The sequence below is a fragment of the Trifolium pratense genome, linkage group LG2, assembly GCF_020283565.1.
Source record: "Trifolium pratense cultivar HEN17-A07 linkage group LG2, ARS_RC_1.1, whole genome shotgun sequence".
Classification (NCBI taxonomy): Eukaryota; Viridiplantae; Streptophyta; class Magnoliopsida; order Fabales; family Fabaceae; genus Trifolium; species Trifolium pratense.
Genome location: NC_060060.1, coordinates 25,194,809 through 25,209,243, shown reverse-complemented (window position 1 = coordinate 25,209,243; position 14,435 = coordinate 25,194,809). Strand labels below are relative to the sequence as shown.

At 36.1% G+C, this 14,435-nt stretch overlaps 1 protein-coding gene across 3 annotated transcripts; it reads right to left on the bottom strand.

Annotated features, from left to right (window-relative positions):
• Window positions 1–8,165: 8,165 nt before the first annotated feature.
• LOC123910209 lies at window positions 8,166–11,379 on the bottom strand. Of its 3 annotated transcripts, XM_045961292.1 has the most exons (5): window positions 10,953–11,379; window positions 10,050–10,512; window positions 9,888–9,950; window positions 8,962–9,019; window positions 8,166–8,585 (listed from the first exon to the last, which is right to left on the bottom strand). In XM_045961292.1, exons 2-5 carry the CDS (start codon window positions 10,233–10,235, stop codon window positions 8,560–8,562), a joined length of 333 nt encoding a protein of 110 aa, XP_045817248.1. In that variant the 5' UTR covers window positions 10,236–10,512; window positions 10,953–11,379; the 3' UTR covers window positions 8,166–8,559. The 3 variants fall into 3 exon arrangements, 2 of the variants coding, with proteins under 2 accessions (XP_045817248.1, XP_045817249.1); XM_045961293.1 differs by lacking the exon at window positions 8,962–9,019 and having other exon boundaries at window positions 10,953–11,377; XR_006810157.1 differs by lacking the exons at window positions 9,888–9,950; window positions 10,050–10,512; window positions 10,953–11,379 and adding exons at window positions 9,096–9,199; window positions 9,323–9,424 and having other exon boundaries at window positions 8,166–9,019.
• Window positions 11,380–14,435: the final 3,056 nt, after the last annotated feature.

The window sequence follows — 14,435 nt, the reverse complement described above, 5'->3', positions numbered from 1 at the left end:
ATGACTTTCAGTTTCAAGATTCTTAAGATGGTTAAAGATATAGACAAATACACCCAACATCTTGTGATTATTCACCAATGCAACACTATTTCCATTGGCTGGAAAAGATATAGGGAGGGGTGGATCAAGCTTAACTGTGATGGAGCATACAAGGATTCTTTGGGGGCTAGCTCGACGTACGTGGTGGGCTTTTTCAGAACTTGGAGGGTAGATGGATCAAAGGATACACGCGGAGAATTGGAACTTGTGACGCTCTCTCCACGGAAATGTGGGGAATGTACTTGGGAAAGCAGCTTGCTTGGAAATAAGGTTTCCGCCAATTTCAAGCAGAAAATAACTCAAAAACTCTGATTTAGGGGTGATCGTATCCGAACCAATCCAAAAGTAAAACCGCAAACCGAAACCACAAAAAATCGCATTTAATTTTAACCGCACGGATCATTTTTCTTCTAAACCGCACGCTTTGGTTTGGTTTGCGGTTTTCATTTCAGAAAACCGAACCAAACCAAACCACAATACTTAACTTAGTTCTATCAACTATTAGCAATCAACCTAGATTGAGTTCAAAAAACAATAGGCTGGCAAAACATATAATTTCACGTGATCCAGAACTATACTGTTGGTATTAAAAATAAGTTACTATGTATATGTAATTTCTGCATATGCATATTGTATCATGTTGATGGAATATTTCGCAAGTGAACGAATTACCACGTAGTAATAAAAATATCGATCCACAGGGATTGCGTGATTAAACTAGTCGAATCGTGTTCATAGACATTATGCAAAAACAGAACATGTATGGGGGTTGATTGAATGATCAATTGGTAGAAAACGAATGCTTAGAGAATAGTGGAAAAACGAGGTAGAATCATCGGAATCATCTAGTCTATAGCTAACCGCATGCAACCTACAATGTCATAAGAACTACTCAAGTGTTCACAACTAGATCGACAAATTAGTGAATCGCAATCTCTTGTCAAAATCCACTCTATTCGTTGTCGATACTCCCCCGATCTCTCGGGCGGAAGCTACCTACAACGAATGATATTAACGCGCGTCAATCGTTCGCTACACTCTATGCCTCAATCTCTCGACCGGAGACACTCGAGTGCTCAAAGCAATTCAGTTCAGACATTAAATCAATACTCTCGCACGTGACTTAACTCAAAATCATTATAACACTAATGAAGGATTACAAAGCATTAAAAACATATTGCATTTGATGAACACTATAGAGAGAGTACAATCTTACAACAATTGCAGGTTACATTCAGCTGAACTACATCCTAAACTATCCTAGATCCTACCTCCAAAGGAGTTTAGCTCCTCATCGTTCTTCGGTCGCTTCCTCGCTTCATCGCCATGGCTTGAGAATCCATGCTCTCGATGTGCTTGGAGCTCTCCGCTGGAGTGTTGAATCACGATCTTCAAGTTCCAAAACCAGAATGTAGTCCCAGTTGCAAAAGTTTTCCAACCCTCAAAACAGAATTATGCAGAAACTATATATACAGAATGCAACCACGCCGCGCGCCAGATCTACCACGCCGCGCGTGGTTGCAGATCCATCAACTACGCCGCGCGTGATAACGGAATCACGCGGCGCGTGATCAAGTCAGAGAGCAATCTTCTTCTTCATCAGAGCATCACGCCGCGCGTGGTCAGTTATCACGCTGCGCGTGATCAGAGTAAAGATCTTGGCTCCCTGTGAGCTCCATCACGCGGCGCGTGATGGGCTACGCCCCCAGCGTAGTGAAAATCCTCCATTTCCTGCACTTTTTCCTGTTTTCTTGCAAAACAAGTAATCAAGCTTATGGTTAGATTTCTCTTATATTTATTGCTAAAAACCTACTAAAATGTATCTAATGTTGCTAAAATAGGCATGGATTAGAGAGTGTGACGATTTGTCATCACAACCCCAAACTTAAACCTTTCCTTGTCCTCAAGGGAACAACTTTTACCTCAAGCTTTTGTGTCAAGACTTTGGCGTTTTCCTTAAATTCACTCGAATCATACATACGTGAGACTCACCTGATGATCAATGATCCACCTGCAAACAATGCTCAATTGCACAATCATTCCCGCAAGACATTTTCAAGTAGTTCACACTTTTCGACCAAGGCTCTATGATTTCATCACACTACTCACATGCACTCTTCCGTGTTTTTGGTAATTCACTCAAATCAACACATCAATGCAAGTCAACAATAATTTTGCAAGTAGTCTAAGAATTCATTCGGTTCACTTTGTGCACACACATTAGAGGTCTTTTAGGGTTATAACGTGGCTTGGCTAGGGTGGATGGTGACATTTTGGGATACGTAGTAGAAAAACTTGGAGTTAGATCCCCCTATTAGTCAAAGAACATTTTCATAAACCAAACCCCCTTTTGAAATATAGTGGACTAGAGAACTTTTTCAAAACATCAAACAAAGTTTTGCAATTCTTTGAATTCAAGGCTATCACTTCTTTTCTCTATGTTTTTGATTTTTCACATTCATTCATCTTCCTCTTTTTTTTTTTTTCATTTCTTTTCTCTTTTCTTTTGCCTTGCAACTTTTGAAATTTTTGAAAAAGTATTCAATCAAAACTTTTATAAGTTCTCTAGTACCCTCACCCCAAACTTTATTTGTTGCTAATTCCAAAGAGCAACCCCAAACTTAGTGGTGAGCAATGCGCATCAACCACTAATTAGGCGCCTAACCTCCAAGAAAGTCATTCCTTTTTTTCATCAAAAATTTCTTAAGGTTTTGCAAAAATAACATTTTCTTTTTCAGCTCAAATTGGTTAAGCAAAGGATAATTACAAGTAAGGGTGGATAGAAAGGCTCAAAGGTACCAAGGAACATGCCTCGTGTGTGCTACAAAAGTACCAATCAAATAAAAAGACGACAAGCAAAATCGAGAGACAATACATGAGTGGATATCACACATAGAAGAAAAAGGAGTGTTTGGCTCAATACCTCTCGGTTGGGTCGAATCAAAGAACCGGTCAAAAAGTGTGCGTTCCCTTCCTTTGCCTCTTGATCACATGAGTGCAACAAGCTATTGCACTGCAGGTTTCACAAATTACACACGGAGAAAATCATGCAATTGATACTCAAGTAACTAGAAGGAACATGCCAAAGTATTGAAACACACTCTAAAAGTAAAAATCATTCCACAATTAAACAAGACAAGATTCAAGCTCAAAGTTAAAATAAAACATCCAGCCAAATATCCAAGCAACATTAAGCAATTATTACAAAAGTAGCATAAGAGTGAAAGGGAAGAAAGGACCGTAAACTCATGGGTTGCCTCCCATGAAGCGCTTCTTTCTCGTCATTAGCTTGACGCTTCATCATCACAAGTTAGGGAGGATACTTCAACTTTGATTCAACCCGACTCCTCTTGTTCTCTTCATTCAAAGGAGCAATATTAATATCGAATAGTAATGATTTCATGCTTCCCGAATCACTCTTGAGACCTTCCCAATTGGCCTTCAAATTGGTTTCTTCCTTCTTACTAGACCGTGATGGAGATTTCTTAGAACTTTTCTTCACCGAAGCTTTCCATGTTGAAGTGGAAGACTTTTGAGGATTAACAACCGGATCGGGCTCTTCTTCTTTGGCCACCTTGTGCAAACAAAAGATAGGAACCACACCATCCAAGACCCATCCTAGGTCGTCATTCACTTTCTCCGCTTCTTTTAACAAGTCATTTTCTTCTAGTGGAGTGAGCAAATCACTTATGATCACGGGTTTCCTAGAGTCGCCACCCAAAAACACATACTTCCATTTAGGAGGAAGCTCTTTCAATTCCGGTGGCTTTTTTATTGCCTTTGGCTCTTTCTCCTCTTCTAGGGGGTTATCCAAGTTTTGAAGAAATATTTCAATCTCATGATCCCACTCTTCTTCTTTCTCATCTTTTACCACTTCCTCTAGCACTTCCACTTTGAAACATTCGGATACCACTCCACAAACTTCAAGGTCTTGGTTCTTGACCCTCTTCATCCTAGGATAAGGCATTCTAGCATATGGTGAAGGAACTTGAGACTTGGGGTCCTTCACAAGAGGTTTCTTGCCTTTCTTGGCACTAGACTCATTCTCCACTCTCTTTTCAACTTCACCTTCATAAGCTTTTCCTTCCTTATTTTTTTCTTCTTTCTTATTTTCTTTTCTATCTTCAACTACACCATCCCTCATCTTTTCAACTACACCATTTTTACTCTCATCCTTCTTAGGATTCTCCACTACTTCCGGTGATGAAACTTCTCTACTCCTCAAATTAATGGAATTACAACTTTCATTACGAGAATCCGTGGTGTCTCCACAAAAACTACTTTGAGTTTGTAGAGAAGAGACTTGCCTTGCTAATTGACCCATTTGGCTTTCAAGATTTTTGATGGAGGCTTTATGACGTTCGCTTGACACTTCTTGGTTTGCCTTCATCACCTCAAAATTGCTTTGAGTCATCTTCATGGCCAAGATAAGAGTATCTTCAAAAGATTCAAGGTGATCTTCAAAATGTTGATCTTGAGGAAATGCTTGAGTCGGATTAGCTCCATAAGAACAATTCATGTGATTCTTCACTCCAAGATTGAAGGTGTTGAAATGAGGATTAATTTGAGAGGTTGCTTGCACCATACATTGAGCTTCTAGTTGTTTGGTAATGATTTGTAGAAACACATTATTGAACTTGCAACTAGTTAAAAGTGCCTCTTGATTGCATGATTCAAACATGTCTTCCTTCCACTTTACGATTTGCTCGTGCTGCTTTCTCAATTTCAGGATCGAAATCCAGCTCAATTGGACCTGTTCTCCGCATGCACAAGGAAACACACAAGTAGAACGCTCTCGACAGAAAAAATATCAAACAGAAAAATAAAGAAAACACAGAAAATATGAACACTATCGCCTTGTCGAATCAATCACAATCCCCGGCAACGGCGCCAAAAACTTGATGGAATATTTCGCAAGTGAACGAATTACCACGTAGTAATAAAAATATCGATCCACAGGGATTGCGTGATTAAACTAGTCGAATCGTGTTCATAGACATTATGCAAAAACAGAACATGTATGGGGGTTGATTGAATGATCAATTGGTAGAAAACGAATGCTTAGAGAATAGTGGAAAAACGAGGTAGAATCATCGGAATCATCTAGTCTATAGCTAACCGCATGCAACCTACAATGTCATAAGAACTACTCAAGTGTTCACAACTAGATCGACAAATTAGTGAATCGCAATCTCTTGTCAAAATCCACTCTATTCGTTGTCGATACTCCCCCGATCTCTCGGGCGGAAGCTACCTACAACGAATGATATTAACGCGCGTCAATCGTTCGCTACACTCTATGCCTCAATCTCTCGACCGGAGACACTCGAGTGCTCAAAGCAATTCAGTTCAGACATTAAATCAATACTCTCGCACGTGACTTAACTCAAAATCATTATAACACTAATGAAGGATTACAAAGCATTAAAAACAGATTGCATTTGATGAACACTGTAGAGAGAGTACAATCTTACAACAATTGCAGGTTACATTCAGCTGAACTACATCCTAAACTATCCTAGATCCTACCTCCAAAGGAGTTTAGCTCCTCATCGTTCTTCGGTCGCTTCCTCGCTTCATCGCCATGGCTTGAGAATCCATGCTCTCGATGTGCTTGGAGCTCTCCGCTGGAGTGTTGAATCACGATCTTCAAGTTCCAAAACCAGAATGTAGTCCCAGTTGCAAAAGTTTTCCAACCCTCAAAACAGAATTATGCAGAAACTATATATACAGAATGCAACCACGCCGCGCGCCAGATCTACCACGCCGCGCGTGGTTGCAGATCCATCAACTACGCCGCGCGTGATAACGGAATCACGCGGCGCGTGATCAAGTCAGAGAGCAATCTTCTTCTTCATCAGAGCATCACGCCGCGCGTGGTCAGTTATCACGCTGCGCGTGATCAGAGTAAAGATCTTGGCTCCCTGTGAGCTCCATCACGCGGCGCGTGATGGGCTACGCCCCCAGCGTAGTGAAAATCCTCCATTTCCTGCACTTTTCCTGTTTTCTTGCAAAACAAGTAATCAAGCTTATGGTTAGATTTCTCTTATATTTATTGCTAAAAACCTACTAAAATGTATCTAATGTTGCTAAAATAGGCATGGATTAGGGAGTGTGACGATTTGTCATCACATGTAAACAATAAAATAAATTAAATTTTCCTATGTTTATTTTGTAACAAGTTGGAAATATTGTTATATTTTTTATATCGTGATAAACCGCACAAACCGAACCAACCCTAACCGCATTGGTTTGGATGACTTTTTAAAAATCAACCGAACCACATGCATTTTTATCTCGTGGTTAGGATGATTTTTATGCTCAAAACCGAACCAAACCGCACCACGAGCATCCCTACTCTAATCGATATGATCACATTAAAAGTCAAAATCAATGGCAACCCTCCTACTTTAGTGCGTCGTATATAAGAGCTTTTAAAGTTAAACTGGCAGGTGCATTTCAATCCCGATGGGAGAAAAATTGAAGTACTGATTGGCTAATTTTAGAAATATTGAAGGGTCAATGAATTAACCTTGTAAAATTAGAAAAAAAATTAGAAAGATACATGGTTACACGATATACCCTCAGTTAGGTAGTTAAAGAGAGTGACGTTATTTAGTATTTATATTTGCGTTATAATAGTTATGGGATCGATAGCTCAACCGGTTGAATTAAGGGTTAAAAGAGTTGAAGGTACAGGTTAAAAAAAAAGGTTATATTAAGAAAAACTGTATGTTAACCAGAAATATTTCTGAAGGTTATGTTAACTATTATGATTAGCAAAAAAATAAAATTTGTCACTATTATAATCAATAGTTAACCACTTTATCAATTTTAAGGTGAATGTCATAGTCAACAACCTTTATAAGTGTCCACTACGGATTAATGCTTAAATGTATTAAAAAATTTACCGACCATTGATAATATTCTTTAAAATTAAAAATTTATGATTGCTTCGTCAGGTTATTGGAGGGTCATCGTGCAGGTACAAGATTCTTTTTACTGATCTTGGCGAGGCAGTGTATTCTCCCCAATTGTTGTTTAGTCTTGATCATCACCTTAGTTGCTTGCTTTCTTCTTTCATTGTAAAAGTTTAGATTTGAGAATGCAGATTGGGGATGATAATTAAGAATCGCAAATTATTTCATTTCGACCTTCATTTCAAAGATTTGCTTTGTATTCCACTTTTATATGCTATCATGTAAAACTGATATTTATTTTTCCTAATCAACTTCCAACAGGAGGAATGAGTTCTTTAGTAGCCTCTCTTGTATCTTCTTCTACATACCTCCCACTAACTTGGAGAAGGAAGTTTTTTTTGGTTTTTCACGACCAGTTGAATCTGGTTCGGGGGTCAGTTCTGACATCAAGTGGTTTCGGCCTCCTCCCGACCGCAACTTGGAGAAGGAAGTTGCAGAAACATTTAAATTGAAATTAGACAAATGTAGAATAGATGTTAAATTGAAACAACCGATTGAAACTATTTTAGAAAAGCTTAATAATTAAGGAAATCGACAACTCGTGCTAAAGGGTCTAGAGTAATTAGATAACAGAGGTAATTTACTATCTAATACTGGTTTTAGTCGGTTTAACGGAAGCAACAACCAGGTTAGACACTAGTGCAGAAAGGGGATTCCACTACTGGCCAAACGGACTTTCCACTACTGGCCGTGGCCGTAGTGAATGCTGGCGTAGTTGTAAGTCCAGACTTTCCACGTCGGGTCTTTTAATAACCGTCGTGGTATCCTAATTTCTTCTTTAATTATTATTTAAAATTATGGACTTTCCACGTCGGTTGTTCCAATTACCCGTAGTGGTATGTATGATATTCCACGTCGATTTTTCCAATTACCCGTAGTGGTATGTATGGTTTCCAGTTTTTTTTTTAAAGAAATGGGGATTCCACTACGGGTTATTACCTTTACCCGCAGTGGTATGCTTAGTTTTCACGTCTGTTTATTATAAATACCAGTAGTGGTATGTTAGTTTTATTTTATTTTTTTTCGTTTTTTTGTAGCTTCCTGTGCATTAATTATATCGTCTACACTTTTCCGGCGCAGAAATTATACAACATAATTTCAAGTCACTGGTAGCTAATAACGCACAACAAAATTACTAGTAGCTAATAACGCACAAGAAAATTGACATAATTCCGAATATTATTTTCCACAAGTCATTGTCAATTCCTAATTAACAAGCTAACAAAGTTACATTCAACACATTAATAGTCAATACTTAACATTATCACTAATATTAATTCCAAGTCTAATTCCAAGCAGACAGCCCATTAATATGAAAAGCCAAAACTCTATCCATAGAACCAACTAATTTACCACCAATGAAAACAACAGGAAGCTAGCTATAGTGATGTTGAATTTCCAAGTAACCTCATCAATGCTCTCTCCATTTCTTTCCCTTTAGGATCTTCATCTCGAACACCTCAAACAACATCGCAAAATCAACGAATACCTCGATTATTTGCAGGATGGTCTTTCTCAAATGGGGTACCTGGTGTGGTTTCTAATAGTACAGAACCATCGCATCCCCTGACAAAACAATCATGAAAATGCAATCTAATCAAACCAGCACCAATGAAGTATATATATCATATATTGAATAATTGGGGCAAGAATTTGACTATTTGGCTGCTGCACTGCACCCACTTGATCACAAAAACATTCTTACAAGAAACATAGTGGCCTGTGATTTCCAGGTCGTCCTGCTTTTTATTATTATAAAGAAATATGACCACTTAATAAGGATGAATGTTGAATCTTCTAATCCTAGTGAGTAGTTTAGTGGTTTAGTATTATTATACATTTATTTATGTAAATCATAGTTTAAATTTTAGGTGAAATTGACTATTTGGAAACATGGATAGTGTTTAGGTGAGTGATTAATTAGTGCTATGTTACTGCTGACCTGAATAAATCCTGAGCAAAAAAGATTGTAGCAGCCAGTAGCTTTGATATGCATCACTCTACAACATACACAAAGTGACGAGTTTAATTAAAAGTGGATGAATTACGAAGTTGCAAGCAAGGTCAAGAAATTACATTGTGCCAACTGTTCCCAAGAAATTCATTGGCCATCAAAGCATTCTGCCCATACATCACAGGTGAGATCCAGTAACCCCAAATCCACCAGCCTTTGATATCCTCTATTGCATTCGCAAGAAGCATTGGTTAGCTAAGTTTTCGTGTCATTACAAAAAAATAATATTAACTACTTTTTTTCTACCATTTTTTGGTTAAAATAAAATGTGTTCATCAATTTAACTTACTTCTTGAGAGAATGAAGCCACCCAATGCAAGAAGTGTGAGAACTGCAAATGACCCAAACGTGTTGGCTACAATCATGTTTCTACCCAGGGCTGCGGTGGCTCGGAACATAATAAAAGGAACTTCTTTTACCTGCCAACATTTGGATCAAATCCAATAACATAATAGGTAAGAAACACCCAAAGATAAGACATGATAGAGATACCATGCAACATTTCATCCCCCACCATAGTATCAGCACATATATCCAACCCCAAAATCAAGAAACACATTTCCAATAAGAAAAAATAAGTTGAAGAATCACATAAGAACTTATATGATAAATGCTTAAGCTACTTATCCAAAACAAGGAGTGGAGTTCAATGTATAAAATTATATTCAATGTATGGATATACAACTTATATACCATACGATGTGAAGATTAAACAACTTGATGTGAAGACCAGTCGAAAAACACCACTTTTCTACAAGCATGGTTACTACAAACCCTATGGATCAAATTCTTTACATAGCCCGGTACATGTTACCTTTCTTATATATCAAAAAGTCACACTCAAGGCAACTTACCAGTTCAACAATGGAATCTTCATTGGATCCATTGAAGTGCTCTAAAATATCATTCAAATTAGCCTGAAACCAATAAATCACAGATTTTATAAGCACAAAACAAAGGAAATAAACAGATATCATAAAGCTTTCAATATGAATTATAAACATGTTCTCACTAACCCCTTCATCATAGTTCTTCAGCCACTCTACAACAGAACTCTCTGTAGCTTTCAATTTAATTAAACTCACTTCGTCTGTTTCGCTGACTTTCAGTTGTTTACTTGTGAATTCCCCCTCACAGGCTACTGGAAGCTTCTGTACCTGGCAACCATTGACAGGTCTAGAAGGTACTGCGTCAATTTCCATCAAACTTTTGGTAGAAATGTCAGATTCAAGATGACTTTCTGTTTGCCGTGTTTCTAGAGGAGGCTCAGACAAATCTGAAGCATTATTTACAGTTTCACCGTCTTTGACAGACTGGTTCTGCAATGCATCCAAGTATCACAGCACAACCAAGTGAACACATCAACATTAAGTATGATCATTATAATCATTGATATCTCCACTAGTATGATATATATGCAGAACAATCCATCTACTAAAGTAGAAAAGAGCATCCCTTGCTCATCAGGGACAAATGAATCTAGAATCAAACACAGATTTTTACAAATTAGACAAAGATTCATTCATGCTTCACATTCAAAAATCAAATAATTCACGCATGAAACTCTATCTACAATTGAAATTATCTCTAATCTAAACAAATTAATTGAACAAAATTGATTATAACCTAATCTAAATGCCATAATATAGTTTAAGATAAAAACAGAGAAATTAATCAAAACCTCATTGAATTTGTCTAAGCAAATCAAAAGTCCATAGATTAAAAAATTAAGGATCCATAATCCATGAACAAAAAAGCAAAGTGAATCAAACATGTGATGCAAACTCAGAAAATTGACAAAAAATCACAATAAAGATGGAAGATATTGTCCAAAAATTGATTAGATCTGACCAAAAATTGAATCAAAAATCACGATCGTAAACGACAAGCTTGGCAGAGAGATGAGAGACGAGACAAACCTAAACTCGAAGAATAAAATGAAGCGGCACCGATGGCTCAGAGGCTGTGCCTAGGGTTTCACGATTGTGAACCAATCTTCAGTGGTGAACGATTTTGAGAGTTTCGAACAAGGAACAATCTTTAGTCATGGATGATTACATATCTAATCACAGAGAAGAGCTACGAAATTTGGGGTGGAGCAAAGAAATTGAGGAATCGTGAGTATTCGATGTGACGAAGTTGAGAGAAGAAATTGGGGATGGAAATAAATGAAAGATTGAGGAAGAGTTTCAAGAAGAACAAAGAATGAAGAACAAATCATGAAGAAGAAGAAAAAGAAGATGATTTGGGGTTTCAACAAGGAAGAGTTAGGCCGGTTTCAACGAGAAAGAAGAACGCGATTTATGTTTTTATGTTTCTCTGTGTTTTGCTGCGCGTATATGTCAAGGGATTTTTTTTTGTTAGAAGTTAAGGGATTTAACTACCGTGTAAACAAAAACAGTAGTGAAATCCAATTAAAATAAATTTCAACGTAATTACAACATTGCCACCGTGTCTACTTTTCACTACTGATTTAAGAAAATCAGTAGTGAAATCCCTTGTCTATGAACTTTTCACTACTGTTATACAAATATCCGTAGTGGAATCCTTTGGTCAAATGTATTTCACTACTGGTATTCACATAACAGTAGTGGAATCCCTTAGCCAAAAGTCATTTTTCTACTAGTGTAGAGTGGAATAACTAGAAAACTCCAACAAGTTCATTGTGCAGGCTAGGTTTGAGTTCAACATGTCACAACTCAAAACTGGTATTAGATGAAGTCACATGAAATGGAAATGAGGAAAAGGCCGTCAAGTGACACAATCGATCAAGCATTGAGTTTAACGGTGTCAAGAGACAGGTTGAAATAACTAAGATGGAAGCAAATTCAAGCACAAGAATAACGCAACTTCAGCAAGTAAAAACCGATTACACCAAGCTCCCAAATCCAAATGAAAATCAACACAGAAAAGAACAAAAGCTATTTGCAAGTAAAAACTTCCAAACACAAATCCCTGCTATGACACAGCATCAAACAGCCCTCTGCAGAAGATGACATTGACAGCAAACCAAACAAGCTGATATACTAGTAGAGCAACACACCACAGAGCAAACCTCACCCCTTCTTATGTTAATTAATAGTGTAAGATTGAAAAAACTGCCAAAGAATAACTGTACTAAGGCTTCAAACAAATGTGTATAATGTAAAAATCTGGATTCTCAAATGATTTCCGAACAAGGCTTTTTAACTAAGAGACCTCATAAAATAAAAATTTACAGAGAAATTGTTCTTAACATTGAAGAAGAAGGTGACTCAACTATTTTTACGAAGTCACCAACAAACTGAACAACCAACTATCAATTTACAAAAAGTATGCAGAGTCTTATAGGTAGACTATATCATAAATGCACCCATAATTATGCATTTAAGCAAACATATGCTATATGTCTATTAAGAGAAAAATCTCATCCTGCCAATTTTTCTTTTATGGTCTAAGTACTTTTACATCTTGGGATGTATTTATTATTGTCAAAGTACTTCAATCACTCTAATAGTGTACTTTCATCATTGAACTCAAGACTTGATGTTATTCAAGTGTGAGTTGAGTTTCCACCATTGGTGATCAATTAGATATGAGCTTGTACCACATCCCTAATGACGTCTTCAATGACTTAACCATCATCTCCGAAAACATCATATCTTTGTCAATCCTTTCGTCAAAGAATTGCAAGATTTTCCAACTTTTATAACTTTGATTTTGAATATTCAATCAACCACATAGCTATGCTTTTTAGAAACTTTGAATATTCCTTTATTTGATAGTTTTAACCCCTATCACAAAACCATGACTTTTTGTCGTTCTATTGTCATTGTGTCATATACTCATATGCACAAACTTTATGTCATTATTTTCTTATTATAACATATTTAATAATCATTTCAATTTGAAGTTCAACTTCCACTTGAATATGTATCATACATTCAATACATTAAATATGTATAACATCAACAAACATGATCATAAAGATTTGTCATGACCAACTGTTATTTCATAAGATGGATCACACCATATAAGTCATATACCTCACATGAACTTAAAATATTACTTTAGAATTTATTTCAATTTCATTTAAGAAACCTTTTCATATTATTAGTTATCAAATAACTAATACATGTATCATAAATTCTAAATGTCAAAATCAAGTTTCATGTATATATGTTCTATGGAAAATTCAAATAATCATCACAATAGAAAGATAAACAATGATTCAAAATCATTAACATTTTCTATAACATAATTTCCTCCATGAACAATTACCAACTTACAATAATTTCAAATACTCAACCAATCTTATTACCAATATAAACAAGAAATTAACAATAACTTTCATATTTATCTGATTGTGATTGCTTTTCTCTGATTATATTGTAAACTTTTGTAGTCTACCTTGGCACATCTTGTGCTGGGGAGGCTGTTTGTGTTAATATATTTCATTTTGGCTTCTTCAAAAAAAACTTTCATATTTATCATACACATATAATATGAGATCATCAATTCTAAATTTAACAACTTATTGCACAAAATCTATAACAATATATAAAGGGGATAAGGGAGTTTGGGCTGGATTTTTTTTGGTCCATTTTGCCCTTAACTTCCTTTATGGTTTTTTAGTTATTCCATAATTGCCCTTAACTTCCTCTCTTTTTTTTTTTATGGTTTTTTCATCTATATTTATTCTATACTATAATATATAAAAAGAATACATGAGTTTTGGGGTAGAATTTTCATAATACCAACATTACCCTTACTTTTTTTAGTAGCAACAAAAATCTTTTATTAACAAACTCACCATAACATAAGGCGTATCTTTTTTTTTGGTACATAAGTTAGACACAGGCAGGCGCGTTCCGCGCCTGCCTGGCCCGCTAGTAATAATATTAATAACACTAAAATATGTATTTCATATTTTGACAATTCATATACCCTACTTTTATATTAAAAGAACATCATATAAAAGCATGTCTATAAACCAACCTTATTCAAACTTGTCAAAATTCACAATTCACATACTTTGAGTAGTTTCTGAATCATGCATATAATAATCATATATCCATACAATTTAAATATGTACCTTTCACCATAGTCATTATTATATGTATCTTCATCTTTCCTTCAATGTTGCTTGTTAAAATCAACACAAAACTGTCTATGAATTGAACAAATATATAAACAGATGTTACTGAATTCATAGTTAATAGCCATTCTGAATTTCATATATAAAACTATATCAATTTATACCAAAGTATGATATTCAAATCATCATAATGAAACGATTGTATACTAATTCTCTTACAAGAAAATTTTCACACACACATATTTGAAAGGTCTAAATAGCATAGTAAGCCAAAGTATTATGAAGATTAAGCAAATCATTTCTACATGACAAACTTACGCAGTGC